Below are 23,227 nucleotides of genomic sequence, written 5' to 3' on the forward strand. Positions count from 1 at the left end.
AAGGATTTATTCATAATTTTCTATCCCACCTCCAGGGAATATTTGATTTAAAAAAATGATGTCTCAGCCAGTAATAGTATCAAAACTGTCTTTATAAGTGATTATAAAGTGGTTATATTCAACTATTTAAAAAAAGTATAAAAATCACGTACACGTACCAAAAAGGTCTACTAAAAATGGTATCTATGCTTTTCATTCGTATAACGGAGCATAACTGAGCAGTTCGATTAATCACTCTACAGTGACATTTTGTCAGAAAATTAGTGTTTCAGCCACGGAAATCGTAGTATCAAATTTCTTAATCAGTATGCCGTCCCATCGGACGGATGGTGTGTCGTTAATTTCGTTATGGTGTCGATATCGAACAAGATTCCATAATGGATAAGCTTTAGGATATTTCAAATTGCAATATGAAAAAACTTGATGTGCCGTTTGCCTTAAAGTGTGTCACCCGATGTGTAGTGTGTTGTTGTTCAACCCAGACGTAATACGATGCTGACCGTGCGCTGTGGCTACTTATGGTTCCCGATATGCACCACGACTGCTAACACTGATAAAAAAACCTGCAACACCATCTTCGATATCGTCATTATTTTTGCTTGCAAAATTTGAGTATCGGGGATTAATGACTTCGTTCCTTCCAGCAGGGTCCTCTTGTTCCTTATACAAATTTCTGCAATCCGGCATAAATGACCAAGCAATTAATTCGTATGTTGTATATCAATATATTTAAAATTATTCGGTGCGTGCTTTGGTCGAGTATGTTTAAATCGATAAATGTGTAGATGTGTTTTTGGGTAGTCAGTTTCGAATATGAAAATGAGAACCACTGGATCTGCTTTACTAAAGCTGGATACAGCAGTGATCTGTGGCAGCTAACTTAGCATGAACAGGTAAAGAAGAAGTTATGGTTGCTACCACAAACTGGTAAGGAAGAATGGATGTGTGTCGACTGTTGGTCTGAAACAGATTGTGTACGAATCGATTAATATCAATGTTATTATTATCAAATACAAATAATCGATTTCTTTTCTTTTACGAAATATCTTATTAAATCGTGACGAAGTAACGAAAGCCAGTTCCATTTTTATTACATAGCAAATTTAAAAAAAAAACAACTTGTTCAATTCGTTATATTTGAACGAGATGGTACGTAAAATTACAACAAAATTTTACTATCATTTAACCGATGGTTCTTACGATAAATTTCCGTACGATGAATCTCTCGTAGAAACTAGTATGGTAGTGAAATGGTACGCGTCTCAGACGTGATTAATAATTAAGTTACAAAAGTTGCACGTTAAGAGATACGGAGGGAAGTTCTTGTGTACAAATAGCGTCACTATTCTACGTCTTCCTTTTGGTTTTCTTCGTGGGTTTCGTAGTTTTAGCGGCTTTTGAGGGTGAGGACCTCTTTCTCGTCGATTTCTCCGCTTTTTTCGCGTATTTGTCGATTAGAGCGTCGAAGAATTTGTCGGACTGACTCGCTCGGGCTTCGTTGCGACTCTGAATCGCCAGCGCCAAATTGTTTGCAGCTGCGTTCTCCTCGTTTTCGATCTTCAGCATCTTCTCGAGACGTTCCGCTTCTTCGGCTTCCTTTGCCCACTGCAAAAGAAAAACCATTCGTCAAAACAACAGCACAGATCACTAAAAAGCATCTCCAATTGCTGAAAAAAAAAAAATTACGAACATATCTCCTTGCAATTCAAACGTATTTTCCTCGATGTACCTTCACTAGAGAGTACAAGCAAATTTTCTAACGACGACATTTCCAGTGTACACGTAAAAAACCGTGTACCTTTCTGTCGTGATAATTAGGGACAGCCTCTTGACTATAAAAAGATCCGCGCAGAGTGCGTCTTCCGTCCACTTCGCCCTGCACATCACACTTGACCTACATGAACAAGGAATCCGCTTAATGGGTTCGAGATAACATCGAGAGATCGGTTAAATCAGACGGCTGCGGCTCAAGAGACCGTGGTGCTTATTAGCGTAATTAATTGCGAGCACTTCGTGACACGCGGTAGCTCTCTATTTCCGATCCATACGGTCTATCTTCGATTATCGGCTCGACGTCATCCTCGTGACTTGTGCTCGCCGGCCCGTAAAAGACGAGTTAATTTTATTAAGTTCGATAACACCGGATGCTGCTCGGGATTTTCGTATTGTTTCTGGCAACAATGGCAGCGAGCCAGCAGTATCGTTTTGCCATCGAAACGGAAACACGACGGCCGTTCTGATTCAACAAAATTACGCGAAACCCGACGGTATTCTATTTCTATGCCCGTAAAAGTTCTTCCGACGGAGCTCTGCTCACTCGGGAACAATGCTTCGCCTAATCCCTAGGTATTCAGTTTTCCCTATTCAAAGTTCCGTTCAAAATAATATAGAAAGCGCAATAAACGTCGTTAAATATTATTTCGATAAAAATCCATGAAAGATTTTACCGACCTACGGTCTTGAACATGGCAAAATGGCGTGCGAGAAAAACAGAATCCTAAAAAGCACCGCGTGACTAATTTTTATTTTTCATGCGCGGAAACACGGACAATTTGATTTGCTCGATGACAACAAGTCATGAAACGTTGTTTTGCTGGAAATGTCCAATTCAGCAAATTGCCTGCGAAGGTGAAGCCCTGACATTCGATTGACAGCTGAACGAGCACGTAACGCATCCCGGAGCCAGGAAATAAAATTCTACGATTTTTGCCGTTTTCTATTCCGAATAATAATCGTCCTATTATTTCACTGGCGCTTTATTTAGGAAAGTTGGAAATCTCAAACGGAGATTCGGTCATCTCTAACGAGAGGCACGCATCGTAGGGTCATAGTTGTCGATGATGTTACATATACCCGGTGACCTACTCCATAATTCGGCGCTGAGCAAAATCCGTTATTTATAATTTTTGGCAAGTACATCGAAGAGGCATCCTAATGTTAGGTCGTTGCACAACGGTTCGCGAAATTCTGAATGCAGAGGGTTATCGGAATGGCATTCGATTCATATCTGATGGAACCGAGTCAGTCAGCGATTCCCGAGGAACTGGTGCATCATCCTCGATCGAAGGTTCGTCCGACAGAATTTCTCTTATTCTAGCGGACCGAGCGGAAAACATTTCAAGGATGCTCCACTTGAAGAACATTTCAACACGTTCGCGTTGACATCAGTGTTATTTCTAAGAAAACTGCTCGTTCCAAAATAATGCGCTTTCTTACGCCGCTGCGCTATATTTCATCCTGAACCACCCTTGTGGAACTATATTTCATGTCAAGCGGACGATGTTTAGTGGGGACCGGTGTTTAAATCGCGATAGTACCAACTACCTCGAACAATAACTTCTGGTGCGCTTAATAATAGCAAACCGAGACGGTTTTGTTCGGTTCGACTACCAAACCGCAGATTTTATGCGATATGCGCAAACGACGGATCAAAGTGAAATTGTTCGAAATTATTTTTGGAAGCCTTCGGTGCGTGTTTATTATTTAAACGAGTCGTTCTGGCAAGTTGCTTCAAGCATAATTTCGTCAAATGTGTGATATTTTCTAATTTATAATCACCACCCACTTCTGCAATTAAAAATTGTATCACTATTTTTGAAATTACAATAATTATTTGTTCTCCGTCTCGTTTATGTTTTCTAGTTATATTACGAGTGTCTTGGTTGCAACTTTGATAGAAGAGTGAAGTGATACGGTGTACATCGCGTTACACTTATGGTTTTCCGTAAAAGGCAACGGAATGGTCACGTGCATGCATACATCACCTCATGATTATGCAATTTTATGTGCAATACCGTGTGCCACACCATTTCAGAGCACATTTTCCGCAGCAATGATGGACAATGTCAAGTGGAATGGCGGACAGCATGGAATACGATATGGCACGGTTCCAAACTGTGCAGAACTAAATAAACATTCTAGCATTCTTCATGACTATGCATATTGTTAAATTATGCGGAATGTCACTCGGGTATGGAGCTTCCCTTAAATGTAGAATGAGTAGTCAACAGCATAGAGTTACTGGACGTTTGTTCCATCACTTGAATAGTAAATATGTTATTACTGAAGTGCGGACGTTTGTGCAATTTCATATTTCCCAGAACTAATTGATGCAAATTAGAATTATACAGAAGCGCACTTATTTCAGTAAATGGTACTTTGTGCAGTTTGAATCGGTGGCATTTTCTGTAAATGCACGAAGTGTAATGCATAAAACATTATGCATAATCTGCACTCTATTTGTTGCTTGTGTCTCTCGTATTATTGGTATACGACATATTATCGGCCAAAATAACTGGTGTATGAGTCATTTCGTTAATAATATTTTTCGCACAACTTGCGCGGATTTGTAAACACAAAAACAATGCAGTAAGTAGCTGCAGTATCGTGTTTATTTTTAATCAACACGATCGAAATGTGAACACAAAGGCCGACACATAAATCTCGAACCACAGACCCATCGAAAATGAGGCTTCATGCTGAAATATGTTTGTTTTCAAAATTGCACTCCGGACTAGCTTGAAACACATTCTAATTAAAACCCATTATACACTGTTACCAACGACGAGGCAGCTGTTCGCGATATTTCTGCCAGTTCAATGGTGAGACAGAATTTGCTGTTGTTGCAAATTCTAATGAAAACCTTGCATTGTATATCAATTATTAAAGGTACCACCATGTTCGAGACGATAATATCGAACGGCTACTCCAAAGGGCCGTAATTCAAAACGATTTTCGCGTTGCTAAACTTATTGGTATGTAACACTAGGTTTACGGGTTCTAATATTTTTAATTTAAAATTATTAAGACTCTAAGGATGCATACACGAGAAATTATTTAGCAAATTTATTTCTTTGGCTACATATTATTTTTAAAATATTGCTAAAAATGTGGGTTGCACGTTCTCGTTATTTTTCTAAAGTAATGCAAAATAGTCAATTCTAGTGCTGCGTAAATCTAGTGTTAAACAATAGCTGAAAGCTTTGACAAAGAATGCAAAGGGTTGAAACGGTACATAATAAAATAGGAGACTACAATAGAACCTAATAATTTTGCGAGAACTATACGCTGGCGAAATTAGGTCATTCCGACAAGGTGCAACCGTTCCCCAGCATCCTCTGTCTGGGTCCACAGTTCGGATTTGAAGGAGAGGTCGAAACGTTTCCGGGAGCTCGGTCAGAGCGATTAGCATGCCGCGATGCGAGCGTGTTAAGTGACAACAAAGCGGCCAATGTTTAGTGTCAAGTTCGAGTTAGTAGGCTTCCCGTGTTCTTGTTGCAACAGGTGTAGAGACCACGGTATAGTCGGCCGAACGGTTCCCGTCAATGCCAACTCGAAATAACAGGCTTCTCGGGCGTCCTTGCTCGGAACAGCATCGATTCAAGGGGTCCATTGTGGCCGGGAGATGCATCTCCGGATCTCGAACGTTGCAGCACGTGCATCCTTAACCCGCGGAATGGAGTCACAATTCCCGCGAAATTCCACGGCGATGACTCGTCCCAGAGGGAATGCGTTGCGTGTTGCGCAACACGAGCGAGCCCGCCGCGACGGTCCCAACGACTATTTTCAATTATTTCGTGATTCGAACGATTTCCGGAGCGTGTCAGTCGAGCCGACACACATACGTGTCGTTCGCTCTAGACACCGGGAGGCGAGATTCAAGGTCGCGGAAGCGCATCGCTCTGTCAACGGCTCGTGTGCGTCCACGCGGTTTCGCCGTTTCATATTTTGGCACAGTTTCCGCCGATGCAAATAGCCCGCCGCGAAGTACTATCGATTGGTTACCGATCTTATAAATAGCACCGCCGAAACGGAACCGAGTAAATCGTTCTCGGCAGTGATCGATAGACTACGGATTTTCGGCGTGCGGAGAATTCACCGATGCGCGAAATCACAACATCAGTTTATTTTTCATCACTGCCTTCAATTCAATTTGATGTACTGCCTCGAACATAATGCTACCTTTGCTACCCGCATATCCGTGATAGATGTACGATGCAAGATTTTTATCTTTGAACTACCGTAACTTCGTGTAGAAAAAATTGTAAAATCTCCTAGCCCTTGAACTCACTTCCCCCATTGTTCGTACTGCCAAAATTGAATAAAAATTCCATTTTATCTACACTTTGTATTTCAGTACCTGTCCATACCTTTTTCATACGAATGCGCAGGAAAATTAACCGAAGAAGTAACTAAAAGGTCGATTGTCTACATTCGCGTTATCATCTGAAATGAATAAAGTCACTGCGAATATATTGAATAGTGTGCGAGTTGATCCTACAATAGGCTCATAAAGCAATTATACCGCCCTGATTGGTCCGCTGATTGGATTAACAAGAGTTCTCCTATAATTATCAATTTCTATAGATTTATGCTACATCCCCAACCTGCAGAGATACACGCGGCATTAAATAACTGGCTGCTTTTTCAACGTAACCGTTGCTCGAGTAACTTTGTGACCATTCCGTACAGAAAGCGCGGCCTCAAAGAAGATTTGCCTCCCAGTTATTTGACATCTGACCAGCAAGCATGACGGCACCTTCACCTCTACACTCTTTACCGCTCTGCAATGTCTTTCAGCGAAGACAACAATTGGAAAATGAGAGCGCGGCCGCTCATCCGAGCGATTCCTATCAAAACGGAGAATATACGCGATATCGCAGAAACCGGAGAGTATCTTGACCAGATGCGGTTTGGTCAAGGTCGTTGCATAACACCCAGCATTAGATTGGACCGACGACATTAGTAATTATTTCATTACCACACCGGATACATCGCGGCCCTCGTTGCTTGTTACTTTCAATTGATATTCAGCGTCGCGTTCCCGCAGAAATCGTATTTGGCATTCCCGCTTCGCAAACAATATTGCACAACTTCGGTACGGAACGTTGCAGCGTCCGGCTCGGTTAGGCGTGCCGCTCCGTACGGAATTTATGAATAGATTATCGAGTTACGAGCCGAGGGTTGCATGAATGAAGTGAATACGGAGCACTGCCGCGATCACCATGCGAAGCAAGAAAGTACAAAATGGCGGACCGAGACGCAGTCTGCGATCGTACGAATTCGCACCTGTTAATGGTGCCCGGTTGTTGTTCAACCATCGAACTGTATTTTTTAACTCGGAAAAATGCAATCGCGCGATACTAATACTTTGCCGATCAGAAGCCTATCGAAAATCATCTTTCAAATAATAATCTCGACAGAAATGATTGCTCGCTTTGCTCCAATTGCAAGAACGTTCAACACCTATCTACAACTGATCAAAATACAAGTCGCCATGGAATACATCCGAAACCCTAATCAAAAGCGAGTTTAAACCCAATCCAGACCCTATCCTCGCTCTCCAAGATCTCCGAGGAACGACGACAATACGAAGACCCACCCTTCGGATAAAAGCCAAAAGCGTATACGTACACTATCAGCACTGCAGGCTCCGCGGTATCCATTAGAACCAATCCAACAACTGTGGACCAGTTCCGTTCCGAAGTGAAAACGACGAATCCAGCTGCACACCAATTACCCAGTCCAGTCCTTACGATCAATCGTTTAATGGACATCATCCTGACCGTCCCATGAATAACATTATACAACGGTAGGCTACGACGTAAATGCCCGCACAGGTCCGCGCTAGCGATTCGGCTCGACGTTGATTACTATAGACGTTAGTTACAATTTTTTGCTAAAATCCCTCCACAAAGCCATGGCCGGCTAGGGCCATGAGAACCGCGAGTATGACCAGTCCGAGAGATCGTTGGATCGTTGAGGACGAGTTCGGACAGTTTGGTAAAGGTTTGTCGGTGGTGGTTGGGCCTGGTTCGGCGGCCATGACGGATGGGGGTGCTTGGACGTTGTTTGGCGAAACTTGTTGGACCAAGTTAGGTGTATCGGTTGGTAAAGGTCCGATGATCTTGGTCCAGTTGATCGTGTACGGCTTGGTGGCACGGTCCACATCAGATTCCACGGAAGATGACGTTTGCTGCTGGACAGGCGCCAACGGGAACGGTTTGGCTTCGCTTTGGCTGTCCCCGTTTCCATGGGGTGGGAATCGAGGCCTGGTAGGCGAAGGCTCCGTGAGTCTCGGCCAAGATTCCAAGGTCTCGTCGACGCCAGACTGTTGATTCGGTGGATCCGTCGCAGGCTCCAAAGGCGCTATTGTCCTCGGTGGAACGTAGGGTCTCATCTCATTCTCCTCATCGTAGACGTCCGGCATAGGATGGTAGACGACTTCCTCCGTGCTTTGGACTAATGGAGGAATGTACGAAGGGGTTGACGGTTGTTCAGGAGGTAGGATTGGAGATGTCGGGTGTAGTCTTTCTCGGTATGGAGGCAAAGGTGTGTTCTGCATCGTGGTGCTGTCGTAGTAGTCCGTGTCGTAGGGGAGCTCTACTGGGATCAGGTCCTCGGTGATCCTGTTCCATTCAGGGTCCTTCTCGAAGTTCACACCCTGGGACTCCAGGTAGGCGCTGACGGCGTTGGGACACTTGAATTCAGAGTTCTCGGTTAGAAACATTCTTTTCAGATCTTTCAATTTAGACATGTCTTCCAGATTCAAACATTCGAGACGATTGCCTGAAAGTCTTAGGTCGATCAGACTAGGTAGAGTCTGAAATACACCGTCTTCGATGGTGCTTATGGCGTTGTAGTTCAGGTCCAGGTACGTCAGGTAGTCCAGTCCCCGGAACGAGGACTCCCTGACGGTGGTCAGTTGGTTGTTATCCAGGCTCAGTTGTTGCAGATTTTGCAGATGTTGAAAGGCTCCAGGCTCGATGTCTCTGATCTCGCAATAGGAGCAGCCGAAAACCCAGAGGTCGGAACCGAATCTTGCGAGCGTGTCCCTTGTTATAACTGGAAGTGGCATGTTCGAGATCCGAATTTTTCCCGTCGATGCTGGAAGACTGTCCAAATCGGACAGCTGGCCGCCGACGCATGAGTACTCCACCATGTCGTCGTTTTGCACATGTCTGCAGGCCCCTTGCACTGTACCGACACTCGCACACAAAACGGACAACAGCAACAGTTCGATTATGGCACCCATTTCAAGTAGCCAATTCTACGAAATTGTTCGTTTTTGTATTCTTCGAAAAAATCACAGGATCGACTGCGGAGTTTGGTGATCGTTACAGTGGTAGAAGACGCGTTTCATTATTTTGTACGCGCGACGGATGATCATTCAGTGGTTTATCATTGTGGTAGGGATTTTAGCCGAAAATTTCAGTGCATCGAGCAGCGGGCTAGAACCGGCCTAATTGCTCTTTAGACTGAACTCGGCTCTTGCGTTCCCTCTTTACTTATTTACTAGTACTCCCTCTCCTCTGATCTTCATACTACTAGTCCACCTCCTCCTACTACTACTACTACTTCCAATCATGAAGGAGTACTATCTAATGATAAAAATAGAAAAGCTTGAAAATAGCGCGCTGCTCACTTGTTCGTCAGATCTCTGATGTGATGTGTAGCAGGAGCGAAGGGTGGGGGGACATCATGATCAAATTTATGAGCGCATCGCCACTTGCAATCTCGAACGATCGTATGAAAGGAAAACTTAACGTGTCTCGTGACAACGCTCAATATCTGCGCTCTACACAATTTTTTAATCATTTTCTTAATCGATGAACCATATGGTTTCACAATTAGTGCCGTTGTTCAACTAAAAATAGTTCCTCAAATACCATTTTTTAAGACAGACGCCAATAAATAACTCTTTTTGTACTGTAAACAATAATAGTAAGAAATTTTTAATGGAAAGCACCTTCCTTAGTCTTTCTAGAGTCAGGAATAAATTTTTGAAAAAATTGTGAATGAACATAGACAAGGTATTTCTTATACGATATCTATTATAATAATTCAAAAGCTATGTCTACGATACATTATTGAAAATTAATTTAAACTTGTACTGAATTACATGAATTGATGCTCTCGAAAATATAATAATTTTTTAAATCACTTACCAATCAACTATTCATATTTATCCCTTACCTTGCGTTTTCTGCGTAGCTTCTTTTTCTCACTTTCCTCTGTGAAAGCCTTGTATTCTGGCACTTCACCCTTTTCTATCAGACCTTGGATAATATCATGTAATCTTGGTTCATCGTCACAGCTGGTGAATGGTACAGTTTCCAAGATGTAATCCATGTCTCCTTCACCTGTAAGCAAAATATTCAATGTATAATATACTCCATTTGCTGGAGATAGAATATAGTTCGATTCACTTACTGTCCATATAAGCACGTTTCAGATCCTTAATCTCAATTTCAGATCCTTTGTACTTCTTCTCGTAGTTGTTAATGTCCTCCACTGTGATCTTCTTGAAAAGAGTCTTCCAGTAGTCCGCCCAGTTTCTCATCATCATTTCTTCGCTTTCTTCGTCATATTGACCCGACTGATCGTATATCTTGCGTTTCTCACTATCGCTGAGAATAGAATGAATTCGTCCAAGAACTTTGAATTTTTCTGTTGCTTCTGCCTTGACATCTTCTTCGACGCGATCGGGATGTACGAGTAGAGACAATTGGTGATATGCTTTCTTCACTAGTAAAATATCGAGAAAACTTTTATAAATATAATACTGTAAAATGATATATAATAATAGTTATTTAAGTATTGAATAAATTAAGGATGTAAATAGTAAACTTTACGGGTAGGTTATGTGTGCACTTGCCTTGTTTGTCGTTGGCGGTTCTTGAAATCTTGAGGACCTCGTAGAAATCACGAGCGCCGAAATACTGTTCGCAGAGATCCAATAAACTTGCCATAATTTTGACGTTAGGTATATACTGACGGAGTTTGTTTTGGATTTACCGGATTGACAGAACACGGGACTTGCGTGTTGTGGTTTGGCGCTTATTTTTGGTTAAACAGTTCGAACCGGAAGCTAGCGACACCTATGTTCGGTTTATGGCAACGGAATACCACTGCCGGTCAAAATAATTCGAAACGAGTTACCTTTCTCACATGAAAATATTTTATGACGTACATTTAAATTTAAAATTCAAGTTAGAAATCACAAAAAACTTATAGAAATAGGAATACAATATTTGTTGTAACAACTTCCTCGATCTAATATGCTAGACTAACTTCTACAGAAATAAAATCATACCCCCCCCCCAAATGTGTGATACAATTAAATTATAATAGAGTTAAGTAACAAAGTTCGTATGAGGAGAATGTGGGGGAAAATATATTTTTAGGAGTTGTACATTAATGGAGATTTTCTTTTATTAAATCTTGTAGAATTCCATGGTCAACATTAATCGTATAAATATTTAAAAAATTAAGCAGTGTTTAGACTTCGATATAATGTTTATATTAAAAAGGCATTATATAATATAATTTTTATAACATGGATTTAGTAAACCCAACACAACAAATAAGATATTAAACCTTATGGTTTACAATTTAGTAATAATGAAGCTAATCGATCTAAGCTAAAAACATTTCACTTTGATAGCATGATTTTATAGTTTCCGCTGTTATCAACATTAAAAGTTATGCATCCAGAGCGTGCTTACAAAGAATCGCATATTTACAATCGTATGTTTACATTGTTTACACGTAAACAACATTCCGTTGCTATATTTCGTAATACCAGTACATTTATACAGTGCAGCACGTTTACAGGACGTTATTGTCAATGGGTATTCAGTTCCGTATCTAGTTAGTAGGTCATAAATAAATATTACATAAACTGTCCTTTTTTTCGGTTAATACTTGCAACAATCAAAATTTCCATTGCGTTATACAAAGTGGCAGGCGATACATAAATAAAGAAAGAATAACCGTGCCTATGCAGGAGATCGAGAGCTTCATTTACTTTCTCTTTGTTGTCCCAATTCTCACCCTAACTTAAAATCTACGTTTGATCGTAATTACATGATTGCAATTGTATTTTTTATTAATAATCTTACAACAGTGATTTTTTGTTACCTTACAGAGAAATTATATACATTAATTCACGTTATAAATAGAAGTTATTATACATTTATTCCTATATGTTCAGTTATGTAGTAAATAATATTTTGAGCACTTTTTGCATCTATCGAGATAAAAAAGAAGAAAGAAACAAAACGAACGTTTGTGGAAGATGTTGATTCCGTTATCATCGAAACACTTTCACGTAAAAATAGTATGGTTAATTTTAATAATAATATAAACAACTAATTGATTCGATCGTGTATATATGTATGATGCCGATTTGCAATAATTGCGATAATATCAGACAGGCCAAAAATTCAGAATTGTTGGTACAAGTGGAAGAATCAAGACCATAAAGTCTTCTTTGGTAAACATTCTTCGCACGTTTCAAACAAAACATTAAATTATGCTGTCGTTTAGTATTGGTACTCTTGCGATTGTTATTCTTCGAGTGTTCGGAGTGTTGCAATTTTTGTTACCTGACTGTTTCGAAAAACATCTCGAAAACTATCTTGGCGCAATTTTCCCTTCAAATTTTCTTTACCATCAGGAGTTGTGCACAGCAGGTCTACGCCACGGCGAGAGAGAGAAAGAGAGAGAGTGAGAGAGAGAGAGAGAGAACAATCAGGAAGAGCTACCAATCCTAACATAGTTTAACTAATCCTACACATTATTTTATTTACAGTTACGATTGACAATGTCGATAAGAATCAGGTAATATGTGTGCTGTCGAGCGCGATAAGCATCGCCGCCCGTGTTTTTACATTTCCTTTAATATGGTGCGTCTCCTCTTTCACAAGACAATAGCCTAAGCACTTGGTGATTGGATCGTCCCTGCTACTCCTAAAAATTCCTAAAAACACTCGGTCGCGCGTCGTCGACAAGGGAGCGCATGTAGAAAAGAAAAAAAACGAAACCGCGCGCGCGTCCCCGAGACACTGTCACCCAGCAGACAATAATCATCGTTAAACTCTGCAATACTCTCATGTAATACCTACATTGAAATTTTATAAAAATAATTTCCCCGTTGTCTCTCGGCTTCGAAAACGTATCTCGAACAATCCTCTAGTAAATATTTATCTAACGATAACCGTCGTAAACTTGCGAGTTTCTGGTCTAACAAGTGAATTATCCTCCAACGATGATCGACGGAACACATTCGTTACGAGCATATCGAATACACGTCAGGTGTTCTGTGAAAAAAAGGTGGTAGCCCACGATCTTGCCTCTTCTTCTTCTTTTTTTGTTATTTTTTTTCGACAATTTGCTATCAACGTTGTCGTTATCAAAGGTACACTGTGTATCTTTCGTTCGAATGACATCCTCCAGCCCCCGGTCGACAATGCTGGCTAGGCAACGTCGACGTTAACTGTTCACGACTACATTACTCGTCTCTCCTTCGATCTGAGCTTCTCACGTCGCTACTTCATGCGATTCAATACTAAATCGCAGACGACCTGCAGACCTTTTTGGTATGGACTTTCGGCTAAAGATTGCGCGAGCTTCACAGCTTCCACGCAGTGTTTCCGGGCGAGGAATCTCGTCTGGTCGAGACCCTGCGATTTGTGCACCAGGTCGAACGCCTTCTCGACGTCCCCGGGCTCTTGAAACCGGCGCATGATCATTGCGTTTAGTTCTGGGTACTGCAACAGACAAGGGAATCACTCTTGTAGAAATATTAACTCTTATTCTTAAGAAACCGAAACATTTGTTAACCCTTAACTGTAGGATACTTGTGGGAATCTCATTCAACCCTGGCAAAGGTGGACACTTTTTGAGGATCCACTGAAATCCTCAGTAATAATTTTCTTTCAAATATTTCTGAACCTACTCGTTTGGCGTCAACGCTGATTCTTTTATTGGATCTAATATAAATAAGTGATAACTCAAACTAGCTGCCAGGACGTTAAAATTCAGATGGAACATTTGAAACCCTGGGTAAAAGTGGACCCAATCTTAAACCTCTTTTAGTTCTAGCGTAACCATTAAAACTTCCAGTAGCTAAAATGTTAACATCCTGGAACAGCCAAGCGTTTCAGAAGCAATTTTGTCGGATAACCAAAGGAGTACTACTGTGGCTGAAAATTTTCTTTGTGTCTGATGGCAATTGCTAAAGCCATGTCCGTACTGAAGCAAGGTCAGGCAACTTTTTGTCGCCCCTGATTGCCTTCTTCTTCGTTTACCTGAATAAAAGAAGAAGAAGAAGAAGAACAAGGCAACGAGTAGTGAGAAAAAGTTGCTTGATGCTCGTCCAGTGTGGACATAGCAGAAGGGATATAATTGCTAGACTCTTACCCGTTCGCATGCAAAAAGAACCGGAGCAGTCGCAAGGCCGAGTTTCAGATCAGCCGCGGTAGGTTTGCCCATCGCCTCTAAAGACGAGACGAAATCCAAAAGATCGTCGACTAATTGGAACGCCAGGCCAACATTTCTACCGTACTGGAAAGCTAATTCTGCCAGCTGATCGTCGGCGCCTCCTAGCATCGCCGCCTGTTGCAAAACAGCTCTATTTATCATGGACCCCAGGCGAGTTTGTGCGCGATCTTTCCGAACTTACAGCTTTCAACGAGTTGGCGATCAGACTGGCCGTTTTGCGGTACGTTTTCGTTAGGTAATGTGCGAATCTCTCGTTCTCCGTCTCCTTGGACCCGAGTTGCATAAATTCACCCTGCACCAGGTCCGTCACGACCTGGAAAGCACCTGGACTTGTCAATACTTATCGTCAGGATTATATCAAGATCCTAGAGATCGTGGTTGTTATCCCATATAATATATTTATAATCGATCCAAAAGAAAATTGCAAACTTTCTTTCTTTCTTTCTCTGTTCTCTACGGAACTTGTCCTCTACGAAATTGTAAACAGCTCGTTACTTAAACTGCATTTCATTTCTTCCGATCTTGCCTCGTCGAATACGGGTTTCATTATTCGACATAAAACACGCTTCGGCATAAATAAGGATAAACAAGTCCAATTAAAAGTATGATTCATCGAACGAGCGAATCCAGCCGAGTTCAAATCAACTGGATCGGAACAATAATAAAATCATTTCCAGCCGAGTTAATATTTATAAATCGGCTAGAAAGTTTTCTTTGAACGGAGAGAAGTTGAGCAAGATTGCTCCACGGTTCAAACGCCGTTTCCTCCAGGAGAGAACTTTCGCACTAAAAATTTCAATCCGGACTTTCGAGTCTCTTTCACGAGTGTTCCCGAGGAGTCTGACATTGTGTGCGTGCAAACGATTAGGTTCTTGCATGCGGAGTAACTCCTTAAACGATCGCCGAAAGCTATAAGAATCATTCGAGGAGAATTACGATTTTAGACGTTGAATTTTACCTGACTGAGAGTGAGGGTGACGTCGTCGTTTCGCAGCTGGGCTATCATAATCGACACCATTGCCAAAATGTAATCGCCCGCCATCGTCACCTGCGAACAAGATAGGAGACTGTCAATAGCGCCGGTTTTTGAAGCATTATTAAAAAGATAACAAGCAAAAAGGAAAAATTTATTCTTCGAAATATGTCCTAATTCGTGGATAACATTTTCATTTTATTCTAGTATAGTGGCACCAAGTAGAAAAATGAATTCTGGCCAGTTGTTCCATTTGGAATTAGCGAAACAAGATGAAATGACCGCACGATCGCGGCATCTTCAGTCACACCTTTCACCGTGCATCTTTCGAAAGGAAGAACTCATTGCAAGAACGTTCGTTTCTGCATGTTTTACTTTATCTCCCACACACAACGTGCTAGTGATTCCTGCGTACTCGGCCGCGGTTACGCGTAATTAATGCGCGATAACGATCTCCCAGCCGTTTGATTTTATTCCGAGAAGCCGGGCAGCCGCCGAGACTTGTTAGCGGAGGAGGCTACTTTCTTTCGTTCATCTTGCACGTTTCACGGGTGTACGGTAGCATAATTCGGTCCACGATTACGGTAAAAGCGCACACAGAAAGCGTAACATTGGAGGAGCATCGTGAAAAACCTCGAGAACAACGCCGGAAGCCACGGGAATCGCCCGATAATTAATTATTTTCTCGATTACTCTTAATAAGCGGTGTTCCTAAAGTTTCATCGAATCGGACGTCGACTGCCGATTTCGAAGGAAAACTTTCACCGTGTGTCGGCCATTTTGGAAAGACGCGTACGTGTTACGCGGACTCATTAAGAGAGATGTCCTGCTGTTTAACGAGATGTTTATTTCTTGGTACCTTAAAACGCTCGTCGAATTCTGTTAGACAACGGCTTGACAAAAGAAAAATTACATTCGATGCTTGGCCACGCGGTTTTGCAAATTCTGTCTTTGCTTCATGATCTCAATAATCGTAAATCGAAAAATTTGAAACACGGCATTTTCTCGGGTCTACTAACACCAACTGAAAACTCTTCAAACGTGCATGTAATTTACATAAACTAAAAATGTATATATTTTAACAGCTAATTTAGAAACGAATAATTATCTCCTACTGAATGTCAGTGAATTAATGCAGTTTCTAGGTATGTAAATTAGCGAACAAACGAGTGCTGCGTGCAGAGGCTAATATCGCAATGGTATTATTTTACGAGCCATTTAAATCTTTCGATTAGAGAGTGTTAAGGATTACACTGTTATGCGACACTGTCTATGCAAATCGTCCAATTGAGGTAACCATCGGTTCTGTAGAACCGTGATTTTTCTCGTTCATTACAAAGTTAAATCAGGTCGGTGCCACCGATCATGCCCGCAGTTATCATTCGTATCTTCATTACGACGAGCGCGGTCGTGCGTGCAGCGTTGTTAGAAAGTCGGTGGAATGCAAATAAGGGTTGGACCGAGCGCAAATAACAGCGATAGCGAAGGGTGAAAAAAGATGAAACAAAGTGGTCAGGATTGACAACGCGTGGCGTCCACGTTCGTGGGTATCTCTTTTTGTTCCGAGTCTGCGAATGAAAGCGTTGATGAGCAACGCTGTACGCGAGACGTTGAAACCACACTTTCTTAATGGCTTTTAACACCAAGCCAGGCTGCTACCGGCTATTTCGAAGTGTGACTGAATCGCATATTCCTAATGCGTTGCTACGCCTCTTTGTGTGAACCATTCCTCTAATACCTAATCAGCGCGGCAGCCGCCTGGGACTACAAAGTCACCGCTTTTTCTTCCATGCGTAATGAGCAATTCGTTTTCCACCTCATCGGTGCGCGTTCCACTTGCGATTTTCTACCGCCTATGGTTCGAACCGGACAACACTGTCCATTCAAGCAATCCCGTTGTACAAATTTACTCGCAGGATGCCACTTTGTTTCGCTGAATTATGTCTGAAAAGATTGATTCAAATTGTAATTATTTTTTCCTAGATTAACCCCTTGCGATATGATTTATTTTACGGTCACGGGGATCACAACTTCGTTTGCCGTGCGTAAGCTTCTAGAAGAACGAGAAAATTGATATCTATTGTGTGCCTGATGTTCTCCGCGATGGGTGGTCGTTATGCGCAGCACTACAAATCCCGGAGACCTGGATTCAAATCTCGTGACCCACTTTGACATTTTCCATAAAAATCTACATTGATGTATTCGACATACTTTATTTGCTCTAAATGGCTAAATAAATTAAACCGATGAAACAGAGTTTCATCCCAGTTTGAATAATAACTGCAGATTTTCATGCAAAGTAAAAATTGTATCAACTGCAAGACACGGTAACCGAATAAGAATTTTAATAAGAATTGTTTATCACTAGTCTGACTATATAAGGGGCCGAATAAGAGTGTATCGATTAATGCCCATCTAGATTAAAAACGCTTCTTGTTTGACAGTTTGCGCAACGCTTTTTCCACAATGCCGCACGTTTGTTGACTTGTTTGTTTCTGACTGTAGAAAGTCAATTCGTTATTACTTAATCGTGATTAGTAACTTTCTAAATACGATGCACGGAACAATGTAGGACTTGTCGGACTAAAAATGAAAATGTTTCTTGCAATTCATCATTATGTAAACTTCTTTGGGATAAAATTTCGCGTGTACAATGGATTAGGACAAAATAGAAGATCACGATATTGGAGTTAATTATTAGAATCGTTATCTGCTTGTTATAATCTAGTTTTATGAAATGATTTTAAATCACTTTCCACTCTACAAGCAGCACTGTATCAGTTCCATCAATTTGTTTTTATACCTAATAGAGTAACACGATTTCATCACATTCGTTACTACAAATAGTAACATTATGTAATACTTGTACTTATTTGCAACCGATCCCAAAGTTTCCACCGAGTCACCTGGATCTTCCGTCGAATTGAAATCACATTCTCAAGCGTTAATTACCCCAAATGCGTTTACCTCGATGTGCGAATACGTTTACAAACATTCCAGTAATTCTCCGAAATAGTATCCCGAAGTGTCTCGTATCACTCGAAATCGTCCTCGCCGTAACCTACTCGCGAAGCGGAACCATACTCGCGGTGTTTCCCGTCTGGGAGAAGGTGACGAAATTCAACAAGTTTTCTCAGTTGTCTACCCAAAAGATCAGCTTTATTAATAACTTGGACAAACAGGTGGACGTCCGAAGGGGCCGTGTGGCGCGCTGTGCCATTTGTCTCGTAGGACAATGGTTCGAAGAGATTAGACTGCCTCGTAATTTCGAGTTTCACATCCGGCGCGACGCCTGTTAAAATCGCGACGTGCAACATGTCCGTTTCGAGTGTCTGCACATGATAGTTATAAGTATCAGAAATATAAAAAAATATTTCCGATGAAACTTGTACGGTACCGTGGGCGACATATCACGCTGACAATTGTTTGACCTTGAGATAGCATCGGTACCGTCTTGTGAAGGTAACATTTTAATTTTTAAAGGAACATACTCTAACCTCACGTGCTTATTGCCAGTAATGATACGTTTCGAAAACCTAAACACGTATTTTGCTCGAGTCGTTCTTGACGTATCGACTAATTATCTTTTTAAATTTTCCAGTTTACGTCAGATTTCCTTACAAATAAATTTCGTTATCGTGGCCGAAACGCTTTGCTGAAACTGTTGGCCGCGTTGCGAAAGAATTGCTATGAAGTTTCGCAAAGTGCAGCCTCGATATGCGGAAAAAATGAACATAGTTGATTAGAACTGGCCATTACCTCCGGAAAATCCATTATACAATAGCGCGTAGCGATTGAAAAGTGTCTATGGTATATCTTGTAATAAAAACGATTTGCACAAGATCGGATAATGCGAATTTGATTGATGCTTTTTTCTCGACGATTGTGACAGAGTGCGGGAGATGTAATGTGTTGAGCGATTATGCGAGACGAATCGGTTGGGAACACGGTTGTACCGAAGATTATTTCGAGAGACGTTGATGTTACTCGATAATGTTATTATTAGCATAAATGCTGACGGAAATCAGATATATTTTAACTAATTTTTAGCGCAAAATGTTGATACTGTTGATATGTGTATTTAATAGCTCCGTTTTTGTATCTGAGAGCCGCGCACGCAACTCAATCGAAATCAGTCCCGGTGATTTCAATGCTTGGTAAGAGACTACATATCGAGCGATGTGATGAATAGCGGTTCAGCGATCGTGAAACACATTCTTATTAGACTCTCATTATAACACACGTTAGAACGTATACCACCGAGGCAAGAAAAAAAAAACAACATACATTTGCCCAATTATTTATTGAGACACGCCAAGTGAACGTACGTAACCAAACTGAGTACTCAATTCAGCCCTTCTCGATTCTTCTATTTTCATAAAATTAAGTTTAACGGCAATAATCTCTATAAATACAATTTACAACATTTTAAAATTGCATCGTTTATTATTCAACTTAAATGGTCAATATTAATAGAAAACTATCTGTGGCAAACTTTTAAAAGCGGAAAAATAAATTTTCCATCGTTCTATAAATATCCGCCATAAGCAATTTTCCAGTTAGAAAATACACAGAAAATTCGTGTCCAATGAACCACGCATAATTGCACCAGCACAGATTTCCCGCTGCTCTCCAATTGCCGTTCCTCTGGTTTCACAATAATTTCCGTAATTATGCAATGCTGTTTAAACGATAAAGAATTCCGGTTAAGTGAATTGCAATTAACAGCTTCCGAACGCAGTTTGCATTACGAGTAACCCGATTAGTTGATTGTCCAGAGGTATTCCGAGTTGTACAGGGTGTCCCAAAAAATGTTGTACTTCCTTGAATGGTGTGATTCTTGAGGTCATTCGAAATAACATTTTCCTTTGCGGCAATATTCTCCGCGATTTTGTTTTCGGGGAATTATTAAAGAAAAAAACGGACCAATCTTGACCAAGAACCTTTCAAGGAAGCACAACATTTTTAAGACACCCTGTATGTATCCCGCCTCGTTCACGGCCTCGTTATTGGCATGTAACTGGGCGATAACTATTATATATACACAAGCAAAAGTTCGTCCAATTAGTGCCCCGTTAATACGACCGCGTTACACAATTGGTTAGTCCCGGTGATGCTTCGAATCTCCGGCGCGAGACTTTCGTGGCTGGTTGACGGCTTTCCATTTCTTTGGAAATCGCTAATTTGTTTCTCAAGGCCGTCACACTTTTCAGAGTTGGCTGCGGATCACGTGTTCTCCCCCGAAAACATATTTACACCGACAGCTCGTCCGATAGCAAGTGATTAATTCCAAGCGGACCGCCATCGACTGTGGATTTTTCGAAAATGTGTTTAACTTGAACTTTCGCCGATCCTTCGTCTTCCTCGTAAAGAAATATTTTTATTCATACATTATAGAACAAGCCTTATGTAACAAAAAATCAGCCGTACACTTTTCCCCTGAACTAAAGAACAGCATTATCGAACTGTCCGACAAATACACAGATATAATGATTTTTTACAGGAATGGTTTCGCTGATTCGGTTTTGCTCCTCGCGCTGTAATTTTCCGTGTGTTTTGCAATTTGGAGGTGAAGCTAGCTTTCGGGTAAACCAAAAATTGGCTAATTTCGTGAGTCAGCGTTGAAATATGATTAGGGGACGCAAGAACCATGGCAACCGGGGTTTCAAAACGGATCGTTATGTGCTCCGATCCGTGGCTCCGGCGCCGAATAACGCATCGGACGACTCTAATTGGCAACATCCTCGACTTTCGCGTCGACTCGACGCCGGGCCCGTTCTAACGTGTCGCTTGATCGTGCGCGATCGATTTTCTCTCGCGGGCATCCGGGCGATCCGATGATTCTCCTTTTCGAAATCTCGCCGGCCAAACCGTTGGCCGACCCGTTTCCGGTTCCACTCCAAGAAAGCGTGCGCAGAGCGCAAACGTGAATCGCATTAGCCTCCTTCCTCCTCCGGCATTTCAGAGAGAGAGAGTTACCAGAGCCTCCGTGTCGATCGCAACCTCCTCCTCCTCCTCCTCCTCCCCGCACCGTGTCGATCGATCTATCGAAATTCACGATGCATCCCGCGAAATACCAGACGCGGATGATGCCCGACAAATCGAACGGGAATCGTCGACTTCGAGCAAAAAGAAACGTGACGCAAGGTCGGTGAAACGTGTTCGCTTCCGAGCTCCATCCGCGTCGGATCATTCACTGCTGATGACTCGGAGGAATTTTTAATTCGATCCTTTTCGGTCAGCGGAAACTTTTCGTTCGTCTCTTTGGCGCTGGGCCCACCCAAAAATATTCACGGAAGTTGCACACTCTGACCTTCAGTTTTCGGCATACAGACGAAACCTGCGATCGTTCGATCGCTAACAAATGCCCGATGCATTAACGGAAGTATTCGAACGGGAGACAAATTGAAGTATCGATATCTTGCATTTAGAGAGAAGAATGGCGCCGCACGCAGAAATCATTCCCAGTACAAAACCATGGGTCTTCCGAGCACACCAAAAGCAAAAAGGAGGAGCAGTTCAACACCCTATGACTTGTCTCTTCATCAGACATTAAACTCGCAACGGAATTCTAAAGAATTTTTTTCTCGATGATCAAAGACATTTCCGTTCGAAGGATCGCCCGGGGCATCGAAGTTGCTAATTTCTTTCGGACCGAAAGGAACGGCTATGTTTCCTGTTTAAAAAAATTCCGCTCGGATCTCTGTTCGGTTATACCACAGCTATCCAACTTGTGTACACTCCACAATTAATAAAACTCACACCTGTGCATCTTTCCAAACAATTTTTTAATCGCGTTGCACGGGGGTTCTCCACTGCATTGTTATATCTTATAAATTCTGTTCAATCTGAAACCTTTTCGTATCTGTTCTGTACATGTTGTACACGTTCGCTTTATTTTTATATTTCCTCTATCTCGTCTGGTTGTTATTTACAGTGTAGCAATGTGTTCTAACAACGATCCAGAACATGAAGTTTATGACTCTGCACATTTTAGAGTGAATTTTTCAAAAAGTTCCACTACGCATGTTTCAAGTGGAACATTTTAAAGAAATTCCGCTGTGCATTGTTCAAAGAGAACTTTTTAAGAAATTTCACCGTGCGCGTTTCAAATAGAACTCTCTGATAAAGTTCCACTATGCAAATCTCGAACGGAACCTTTTAGAAAATAGCATAATCCGTTCAAGCATTGATTCGGACACGTGTGCGTCTTTTTTCCTTACCTTTTTTTGGCTCCAGACAACATTCACCGAAGGCTTGCCACGGCGGAAGTCTGGCTGGTCGATTACGTCGTCGTGTATTAACGAGGCGTTGTGGATCATCTCGGAGATCATCGCCACCTGTCGTTGCGATTCCAAGAGATCACTGGAACAGAAGAATATTTCTCTCGTGAAAAGATCATCGTTTCATCCGTGTAAGGATCCCCCCCCCCCCCGGGCTAGCGCAAGGCGTGGACGTCGATTCTCAGCGAGAAGAGAAAGGAATGGCAGTAAATAAAAGCCAACGCGTGATCTCGTGCCGCAATATGCCTTCGACGACTTGCATTTAGTGGTTGAACCGCGTCCGTTGCTCTCGCGTTCTCAATTAATACGACCAGCAAAAAGTTGTATCTACGATACGCCCCTCGACCAGTCGATGACGCACATAAACGACGCATAATGTTCCGAGAGAATTCAACCACTTTGATTGAGATCTCGGGCTTCGGTAAATTGCAGCTTAATTGCCCGCCACAGATCATTTGAACAACGAGCAAGGCCGGCCGCAGGGACTAGCAAAAACATGCTAACCCCATAATCATTCGAGAATTTTCAGTCCCTCCGCTAGGTTTAATCCAGGCAATTATTGTGCCAAGGTTGACGATATTTTATTCCGTGGTATTTCAACGTTTTGTACAAATTAGAACGTAATTTTAGGCTCGATATTTTATTGTGAAATTATCTTACACAGGCCCAAAAAATATCCACAACA

The 23,227-nt window shown here is 41.7% G+C and overlaps 3 protein-coding genes across 4 annotated transcripts in view; all 3 read right to left on the minus strand.

The window, feature by feature from the left end:
• Positions 1-1,115: 1,115 nt before the first annotated feature.
• LOC143358267 (dnaJ homolog subfamily C member 9) lies at positions 1,116-10,766 on the minus strand. Its single transcript, XM_076795276.1, has 4 exons — positions 10,658-10,766; positions 10,213-10,527; positions 9,976-10,142; positions 1,116-1,605 (listed from the first exon to the last, which is right to left on the minus strand). Exons 1-4 carry the CDS (start codon positions 10,749-10,751, stop codon positions 1,348-1,350), a joined length of 834 nt encoding a protein of 277 aa, XP_076651391.1. The 5' UTR covers positions 10,752-10,766; the 3' UTR covers positions 1,116-1,347.
• On the minus strand, positions 7,414-9,332 carry LOC143358262 (uncharacterized). The gene has a single exon (XM_076795266.1). It carries the CDS (start codon positions 9,032-9,034, stop codon positions 7,679-7,681), a length of 1,356 nt encoding a protein of 451 aa, XP_076651381.1. The 5' UTR covers positions 9,035-9,332; the 3' UTR covers positions 7,414-7,678.
• A 513-nt stretch (positions 10,767-11,279) lies between the features above and the next one.
• Positions 11,280-23,227, minus strand: part of Qless (decaprenyl diphosphate synthase subunit 1 qless) — a 49,139-nt gene continuing 37,191 nt past the window's right edge. For both annotated transcript variants that reach the window (XM_076794998.1, XM_076794999.1), the window contains exons 4-8: positions 22,483-22,624; positions 15,245-15,334; positions 14,468-14,599; positions 14,206-14,400; positions 11,280-13,553 (exon numbers count right to left, since the gene is read on the minus strand). In XM_076794998.1, the coding sequence (XP_076651113.1) occupies positions 13,332-13,553; positions 14,206-14,400; positions 14,468-14,599; positions 15,245-15,334; positions 22,483-22,624 (781 nt within the window). In that variant the 3' untranslated portion in view covers positions 11,280-13,331. The remainder of the gene's footprint in view (positions 13,554-14,205; positions 14,401-14,467; positions 14,600-15,244; positions 15,335-22,482; positions 22,625-23,227) is intronic.

This window comes from Halictus rubicundus, chromosome 10 (genome assembly GCF_050948215.1).
Source record: "Halictus rubicundus isolate RS-2024b chromosome 10, iyHalRubi1_principal, whole genome shotgun sequence".
Taxonomy (NCBI): Eukaryota; Metazoa; Arthropoda; class Insecta; order Hymenoptera; family Halictidae; genus Halictus; species Halictus rubicundus.